The sequence below is a fragment of the Paralichthys olivaceus genome, chromosome 5, assembly GCF_024713975.1.
Source record: "Paralichthys olivaceus isolate ysfri-2021 chromosome 5, ASM2471397v2, whole genome shotgun sequence".
Taxonomy (NCBI): Eukaryota; Metazoa; Chordata; class Actinopteri; order Pleuronectiformes; family Paralichthyidae; genus Paralichthys; species Paralichthys olivaceus.
The window spans coordinates 18,390,768-18,400,517 of NC_091097.1; the positions used below are offsets into that span (position 1 = coordinate 18,390,768).

Sequence of the window (9,750 nt, forward strand, 5' to 3'; positions counted from 1 at the left end):
CCTTTTCGAGCTCAATCACCCACAAGTCTCATCTTTACAAAGGAGCAGTTGGTATTTCCTGTTGACATTTCCGTATGCTCCAATGATAATGGTGTTATCTGGACACTTTTCCTCCCCCGCCTCCAGCAGGACTTCATGTCACTCCTCACCACACAATGTGACTGTTCTGATTCACGCCTCCCGAGACAACACCGTGATGAATTGTTCTCTGAGCACATCTGATAATATGCTAATGTGGCAGGTCAATATTAATTTAGTGCCAGTATAATAAAACTGAGAATAAATAATTAGTTATATTCATTTGAGACAAGTGACGTGCACAAAGACAGACTGATAAATCCTCCTTCATGCCCCACCACCTTTATTTCTCTAAAACAAAGACCAGACGATGAATGGCGTCATGATACAGATGAAACTGCTACTTTGCATTTCCCCCAAGAACGGGAGGAGGAACAATGCCTGTTTTACAAAAACAGACATTGCTGTGTGCCACTATTTGATGTTAGGATGTGGAATGAGGTCAAAATGTAGGACAGAGTTTGGTGCTGCAGCTTCAACAAACATTTCATCTGTTCAGAGCAGTAACGTTGTGATGGTAAACACATCGGCCATCAAACTTTGAGCTTAATAAGCCCACGACGATTGATTTCCTCGTTACAAAAGCAGAATGTACTCATAGATTTTATTCTGTTAATAAATAAACAGTGGGGGTTTTTTTGCCTTACAAAATTATTCCATTTTATAGTCTTGTCGTTTGCACAGCAGAGAAAAACATATGGACAGTCACATAAGAAAATACAATAAAAGAACATAACAAAAATACAAAAGAGATATGAAAATACAATAAACTTGGCGATCCAAACACTGGTAAGGTGAGTGTGGGATAAAAAGGTGTGTTTTCTTTTTTCTAGGGGGGAACAGACTCTGACGTTTAATAAGGTTTGATTAAAATTTAAAAAACAACAGTCTCACACTCATAGAAAAGAAATAAACCAAAAGGCAGTGAGACGACAGCGTGCGAACATGTGCATCTTAGTGACTTGCACAACAACATGGCACAAACATGTCCATGACATCCGGTACAGTACAAACCACACAATAATCCACTGTGGTAAATGACACAATCCACTGGATACAACCACTGAAAAGAGGATTCAGGCAAATCGGCTGAGGGCTCTATTATTTCCTATGATCACACACAACAAGGCCCAGTGCATGGAATAGACCTCATACAGCTTCTCACTGTATTGTGTAAAAATTAAGTCCTTCTACAAAAATACTTTTTTGCTGTGTAAACGTATGCAACCAAAGGCACTATCTTCTCATCCAACTCTTCATATAAATCGTATAAGGATTTAACCTGGCTCTAACCATGAGCAAACCTTAACTTGAATTTTTAACCTGGGCCTATGTTAATAAATGTGGGTGTGTTGAAGCATGGCACTTTTGGAAATGGTCCAGTCCTGTCTGCACCAGCAGCAGCAGCAGCAGCAAAGCACAAAGAGAGTGGCGACAATGTAACCCTATGGGGCAACTGCGACAGTCCACAAAATGTCGACAATAACAATACAACTGTTAAAGGTTCAAATTGTTATTCCATGTCTTTGCTAAGAGTCTCCCTCAATGACTCATTGACTCACTTTCAATTCTCTTAGATTGTTGCAAGAGTCAGGAACATGAGAGTTGGAGACAAACTAATATGGCTAAATCTTTTCAAGATGTAGCAGAGGAAGGACAACGATCTGCTGAAAGGTTGCAAAGCTTTGGAAACTTGTGGCGTTACTCTGGATCCTGTGACCCTGTGTCCACAGAGGAAGAATATCTATGCTGCAGAGAGTGGGACCTGGTGATGCGCGATATTGGAGGTCTTGATGTGTCCACAGACGAGACCATCCGACACAACGCTGTGCGACCACGTTGGAGGATTTTTCACTTGGGACTTGTTGACTTGAGCTTTTCAATGGTGAAATAAAAGCCATTTTAGTGGACATTTCATGGACTGTCACAGTTGGCCCATAAGATTTAATTGTAGCCACTGAGACATTTATAAACATCGGGCCCGGGGTGAAAAATACTGGAATTCCCCTTTAAAGACTCAGACATTAATACTGACTGTAGCATCAACTTGCACCGACTTTACACTTGGATTTAAAATGCTGAACCGACCTGTAGAACGACGTATGCTCACAGCAACGCATTAGCATTGTACCTGCTCAGTAAGACTCTGTCTGTGAGTTCATCTGAGTTCATCTCCTTGCTACAAAACACTGCGTCCCATTAAAATGCTGCCCTTACAAACATTGATCATATTCAGGGTGTGGAGGGACTGCAGTCTCCAGGGTTATCCAGTATAGATCAGCGTCAACAACTGCAGTTTGTGCATGAAAACACAAAGACGACAACAACAGGCAATAAAAGAAAACGTTCCCTTTTGGAAAATCTGGTTTACACACACGGTGTCGTCTGTGGATGCACGGCTGAGGTGAATCAAAAGAATGTTGAAACTCCAGCTTTGTGTCTCAAAGACAAGCTGAGACAAAACCAGCTCCTCAGTCCAGTGTTAGCTGGAGCTGCTGTGCTTCTCCTCGATGAGACAACTGTGTTGCAACATGCCCAGAATGTGTCACAGGAAGCAAGCTGCTGAAATATTGTCAGAAATGATTCCGACCACACAATTTGATGGACTTCTTCATGCTGAAACATAATTGGTCTGAAAAAGCAGGAGGCTTCATGTTTTGAGGTGGAGCAGTTTGTGTTATTTAGCACATGATCTTTTCAATCTGTGTATGAGGTATGATTTCGACCTGTTTCTGATGCCAACAGCGTTCAACAAGATTTTCAACATAAAAATCCCTCTCATGCTCAACACAAACATTGCACTTTGCACAACGTGAAATAAATTATCTGATAACACTCTAGTGCAACTACATAATAAAAACCAATCAAGTGACAAATCCAATGCGTTTGTGGCGACGTCACGAACCAAAAGGGTTTCAGCGACACCACAAATGTGGTGCGTGGCTTTGTGACATCACTTTGTCGAGGTTTCTCTGCCATGTCCTGCTACAAGCCTGCATGATCAAATCGCAAGCGTGGTGTGACATCAACGTTGAGCGCGCAAGACACTCGGTGCAGAGTTTTGAGTTAAGGGCGACAATAAATGTGCATAATGTTAGGGACACCTGCTGTTTGCACTCTAACCTGTGTGCTTCTCTTTATCTTTGTGATTTAAAAAGGAAAGGAATGATGGATAATGGCTGTTACCGGGCTTCACTTCATTACTGTGCTTTTCTTTGAGAAGTGGGTGTCCCTAATGATGTGGACATTCAGTGTAGAATAGACAAAACTGGAGAACAGAGGTGTCACTCACTTCATTACTTAGAAAACATGTTGTCTGTTCGTGGAGTAGAAACCAGAGTCACTCATTGAGGAGCGAGTCTGGTCTCTCGTAGCCAAAAAGCCTGAAGTCGGGTTCGTACAGCTTGTAGAGTTCTCTCCGCACCTCAACAGGCACCGTGTTGAACCAATCGGCCTCCCAGCTGCTGGCTGTGAGGTTTCTGTGGGAGGTGGGGAACTCCACCACGTTGTCCACACGCAGCTGACGGAGTAGGTGCTCAGCATCCTCCTCTGCCGACTCCAAGTGGCCCACAAAGTCATACTGAATCTGGCACGGATGGCAAAGTCGATACACCTGCCGCCAGTGCTCATTAAAGGGCATCTCCTTCTCTGTCTGAGGGTCCAAGAGGTACTGGATGAAGTGGGAGAAGGACGGGTGGATGCCCACGGCGAACGCCTCGTCCACAGTGGCAGGAGGTGTTGGCTGGTTGGCGTAGCGGCGGAGCATGACCTGCGCGAAGCGGCGATAAAAGTCCTCGTTGCGCAGCTCAAATTTATTCCGGTAGGCAGAGATGAGACGCACAAAGGGGTCCCGCACGAAGAGGAACTTGGTGTACTTCTTCAGCTTCACCTTCAACAATGAACACAAAAGATATTCTTATCACACACATAGAATAATGAACAATTTAATGAGATGGTGAAGGAAACAGAGGATAGTACAGGAAGCAACTAATAACACGATCAAGGACCTCAGTGATGACTCTACAGCTTTGAGAAATCAGGTTTCATCTATTTCAATAACATCTGCATTAGGGTGCCGACAGTTTCAGGACAGAGAAAACATCAAAAAGTCTCAAAAAGTAAAACTAGAGAAATCACCCGGTGCAGTTTCCACATAGTGAGAACTTTTTAATACCACTTGAAATTGGACCACCTCGAGTACTCATCATTCTGAAGCTTCTTATCGTTAAACTGGCCAGAGCAGGCTGACATTAGTTTAATGCTCAAACTTAATGATGCAGTGAAAACCAGAACTAATAACTCTTTGGTAGAATGGAGAAATAAAGACCCAGCAAATCTGGATTTTAAACAATTTAATACTTTTTATTGCCTTTTATTTGACTGTTTGCAGGATTACTTAAAAATTACTAAATCGATTTCCATGACATTCTGAGGAGAGGTGGGACATGACCCAAAAAAGAATCCGATAGATTTTGGTGTGGATCCACATTTTTTTCCACTGACTTTCAAAAGTATGAGTTTCAACAGATTCTCAACATGTTCCATGATTTCTCAAGGAATAATTCATGGATCTTGACGACCAAGACACATTTAAGGGATTGATATCTGTGTGTGATTTGGTGCAGATCCAAATAAAAATCAGGATCGAGTGAATTTTAATGTTGTTTCATAAGGGGACTGTTGAGTTACAGTCTCTGAGTGAAAAACAAAGTTACTTTAACAGACCTTCATGAGGTGTCTAGCAAACTTTCCATAGCGTTTCCAGAACTTGTTGAAGGTGAAGTGCATGCTGCTGTTGTGCACCAGGTCCCTGGGGATGGCCAGAGGGTCTCTCTGGGGGACACCGTCGTGCAGCAGGCTCTCACTGAGGATGATCATGATCCGCTTCCAGTTGCTGCACGCGACCTGAGAGCAGCAGGGAGAACACGTGCAGCTTGGGTACAAAGTAAAACCAGCAGAAAACACACGGGCAGAAACAACAGAGGCACGTGTGTAAGTCTGGCTTCACTGTATGAAAAACCACAGCCAAGTGCTTCAGCTCTTATTTGATGCATTCAAACAAATCAGGAACACAATGTGGACGCTGGCGTACCTTGGGGACGTAGCAGTAGATAATGCCGTGCCTGTCGTCCACGATAAGGTGATCCAGCTCCTTGTTGGGGATGTCGTCAAATGAGCGGTTTTTGCCGGGAAACGACACACTGTCGTTAGTGCACATCTCCTGCAGTAACTTCCGCCGATGCTCCTGAAGCACACACAACTTTATTATCAGCAACGAGAGTCAGCTGAAGCATCTGAACACCCTGATCTCCCATTGGCCTGTTTAAAAAAAGATGTTTCTACTTGCTGTGTTTCTCTGAACAGTGTCAGGGAACCAGCATTAAAATGGCTCCTGACAAAATTGGAACACTGCTATTATTCATTTTATCAGTTCCTTCAACTACATATCAATTCATAATATCAATTAAATATTTACTGCAGCTACAACAATTCTTATTAATAATAATAATGTCAGATATGGACCTGTCTCTCACGGAGCTCCGCTGCCACTGGCGTCAGGTGAATCTTCCACTCCCGTCGTGGTACATATCGCTCTTCTGCTTTATCTGATTGGTTGCCTGTGTCGGCAGGGGCGGGGTCCGTGGGCTCACCAGTTCCCGGCTCTAAGAACTGATTAACGAAGGCATCGATGTCGGAGAGGAAGGACGGGGGTCGGGAGGTTTGAGGCCGCTGCTTGGGGGGAGGGTGTGGGATCTTGGGGCCTGGCGACACGGGGGTGTGCAGATACAGATGAGACGCTCCCACGTCGTCCCAGTAGATGATGATGAGGAGGATCATGAAGGCCGAGCCCAGGACGACAAAAATGCGGAACATCCTGGACGTTCCCATGGCGACTGTTGCTTTGTTACAGGGTCACCAATTACAGCATCGCCATGGCAGCAGATTGACAATAGTTATCTGGGGTTTTTTTCTTTTTATGTGATCGCCAGGGTTCTTGCTACGGGGTCACCATGGCAACAGAGTCAAGGTCCAGAAGCTGCCTCTCACCATGGCGATAAATAAACAGCCGCTATAGCAGAGCGCGTGGTGGGAGTTGGCTTCTCATGATGCTGGTGCACGGCAGGAGAGTGATGCACAGGAGTGTCCATGGATTCACACTCACCTCTGCTCCATGGCTGCAGCGCCCTGCACACACACACACACACACACACACACAACTGTTATTTATTTTATTTTTCCACTCACATCTCTAAAATCAGCGGCGGTGCTCCAGACACCAGAAAGGATTATTCTGTAAGAACATTTGAACACCAAGAAACACTGACACAGAAAAACCCACACAACACAAGGCAATCAGCAAAATAGAGAAACCAAGATGAATGTAAAATATAATGACAGATCAAGGTTGTGATCCAAGTGTAGCTGAATGTCTAACCTCCTTATATCCCTTCTTATTCACGCAGCTAGAAGCAGACACAAAAGAATCAGGCAGAACACTTTCATGTGAGAGAAGTATTCTTGCTCTCCTGCTGCTAAAAAGAGCTGGAGAACTGGAGCGAAGCGAGTGAGTCTGACAGTTTGTTGAGCTCGATTTTGACGAGGCCGGCACTGAAGTTCTCTCTCACCTCTCCGAGCTGACCTGCCTCCCACTCCCAGCAGTAAAATCACGAGTGCTTGTCAAATATCTGAAGGCTCTGAGGCCCTGCACACTGTGAAGTCATAAGTTTTGCACTGACACAAGTGTCTTGCTGTGCCACACGTACCCGACTTCCTATGGATCATGGTGTAATGGAAATTTACACATTGCAAGCTGTTAGGTGCCTCCAGCCTGAAATCACAGGCTGAATAATTGACCCCACAAACGCTTGAACCAACTTTATCCAATTTCCAACACCATCGTACAGCGTTGGAACACTTATATACCGAGAACCTATGAAAGCCCCTATGTTAGCGACCTTTGAGGCCAGGAGCAAATATTTTATAGCCCTTACTAAGACACGTTCTGTGTGCACACCCGAAGCCTGCTGTGCTCATGCAGTCCTTCAAAATAACCCATTTCCCTGTGGAGAGCTGCGGAAAGATTGCCTGAAGCAGTAGAGGACAAACACAGCGCGTGTTCTACCTGCAGCGTATCTCACCACTGTTCATGTTCCTAATTAGACATTATCTCCAGAGTATATCTACCTCCAGTTGAGATTGAAAGTCAAAGGGCGTCTCCATTCCGACGCACGTCTAAATGTGGAGCTCTCGTGCAACAGTCCTCATATTATTCCCTCTTTCCTGCAGCTAAGAGAGGACCATTGACACGGAAAATCATCATTCCCCTCTCCACTCCTCCTCCTCCTCCTCCCTGCACACCAACGGATTAACGGCCTCCCACTGATGTGCATCGTATCAAACAAGTCAGGGGCAGCAAATATTAAATCCTGACCTCTGTTAATGGCGGAATACAGAATAAGTACAGCCACTCAATTACTCAAATTAAGTACAATTCTCCCATGTCATACTACTTTTATATATACATGACTCCACAGCTTTGTAAACATTGTGCTTTTTAATCTACAGCCTAACTTTCATGCTCCTTTAAAAGTCAAGATTTTACCTACAAAACAAATCTGTGGTACAAAATAAAATGTGTCAAACTCTGTGACACTGACACCAAATTGCAGCGAACAAATACATAGATTTTGCACTTTACATTTGTAGGTACATTCAGTTTGGCAGATTTCATGCTGCATCGTTGTCATGGAATTGCTGTATCATGATATTATTGTGGGCCTTGTAACACATATTGTACATATATTGGTATTGCATATATATATATATATATATATAAAGTATTTATATGACACATTTGTGCCCCGTCATAACCTGAGGTCCTCAGTGAAGGCCCTTCTCAACATTCAGTCCCAGCTGAGGACCAGAGGTGAGTGGGCCTTTTCTGTCAGCGCTCCCACTGAGTGGACTAATCTCCCTGAGGAGATCCGTGTGACTCCTGATCCTCTTTTAAATGTTTAAAGACATTTTTACATGTCAGCTTTCTCCTGGTTCTGATCTCTGGGGGCGGCTGTGGCTGAGGGGGTTGAGCGGTTGTCCTCTAACCAGACAGTCGGCGTATGATCACAATCTACCTCATTCTGCAAGCCAGTATACCCCCAAAGTAACCGTGGTGCTCATGGAGGCACTGTATGACTGGCACAAAAGCTGTATCTATGTACATACAGACCATTTACCATCTTACTGTCTATTTTAACCATTTTATAATGTTTTATTCATCTTGTTTTTACTCTTACATTGCTTTTAAATGGTTTCTTACTGTTCGCTTTTTATCTGTTTCTAATTGTTTGCCCTCAATTTTAAATTTTTAACTCATGCAGCACCTTGGAACTGAGAGGAGCTGTATAAATAAACTTTATCATTATTATTATATTTCACTCTATGCGATTTACATGTGGAATGACACAATAGATAAATGCTACAAAGATTAAAAAGTAATGTAAGTGAAAGCACTGAACTGAATCAATATTTTGGGATGAACATTGGTCAGTTCACGGTTTTACGCACCTTTCTGTGTTGACCTAAATATTTATCGCCATCTTCTCCTCGTGTTTTTGATCAATCGACACATATATTAGTGATTAGTCACTTCTTATCTCGTGTGTAAGTGTGAAGCACCAAAGAGCCACGAAGCAGCGGAACACTCATCGCACCGTCCTGTCCGCTGCAGCCGCCGGCGGATGCCAGAGCGGACACAATGTCGCCTTTGACGCGCGGGGAGAGCGCATGGACAGCGGGGTACGGACTGTTCCTCCCGCCGGCGGCGTGAGGCTCCGGTCCGGCTCCGTTAACGTTAACGCGGAGACAAAGAGGAAAAACAAGCGGACGGTGTTTGGCTTCATGCGCCGACGGCATCTGAAGATGTCAGAGTCCGGAGCTCCGCGCAGAAACATCCTGCAGAATTCTGTGCGTAATTTCTAACAGTGAGAAATAATAATAATAACAGGAATAATAAAGAGGAATAAACATCCGGAGCTTCTCACCTATTTCCTCCAGCGCCGCGTCAGCTGAGTGTGATTCTGAGATGTGATCACAGCCCGATTTTTTTTTTTGTTCCAATCCTGAGAGATGGAACGAGACTTCGCGAAGCATCGCGAGAGTTTGGTGTCGGTTGCAGCTCAGACTCAGTGGTTGGGTCAGCTCCTGCACAACATGTCTCCACTGTGGGATGATTTATGTCAACAGCTCCCTCCTGCGACTCCCACAGGAGCACGGGGCTGGAAATAACCTGCTGGACCTGCAAAGAGCAAACATGTCACCCTAACACCAAAAGAATGAGGATGAGGAAATGAGGAGGCCGCAGGGATCTGGGTCTTTATGCTGCCTCCGGCCCATGAGGTTGAAATCCTGTGGTTTGTGAAGTCTTTTCATCCTGTCACATCAAACACACACACACACACACATCCGTCTGCATATTTTTACCCCCACTCAAACATTTCTTAATTTAGACGTGTACCCTGGCTTTCATCCTGCTTTGATCCCACACACACACACACATACACGTTTGTACTTATAGTGAGGACACTCATTGCCAATAGAAGATTTTTATTTGCATTAATACTTGAATATCCACACTCATATTAATCAATACATCCATTTGAGATTCTGTTGTTT

At 44.2% G+C, this 9,750-nt stretch overlaps 1 protein-coding gene across 1 annotated transcript; it reads right to left on the bottom strand.

The window, feature by feature from the left end:
* Positions 1–344: 344 nt before the first annotated feature.
* chst12a (carbohydrate (chondroitin 4) sulfotransferase 12a) lies at positions 345–9,259 on the bottom strand. The gene is made up of 5 exons (XM_020106614.2): positions 9,120–9,259; positions 5,602–6,264; positions 5,171–5,323; positions 4,804–4,983; positions 345–3,967 (listed from the first exon to the last, which is right to left on the bottom strand). Exons 2-5 carry the CDS (start codon positions 5,965–5,967, stop codon positions 3,419–3,421), a joined length of 1,248 nt encoding a protein of 415 aa, XP_019962173.1. The 5' UTR covers positions 5,968–6,264; positions 9,120–9,259; the 3' UTR covers positions 345–3,418.
* Positions 9,260–9,750: the final 491 nt, after the last annotated feature.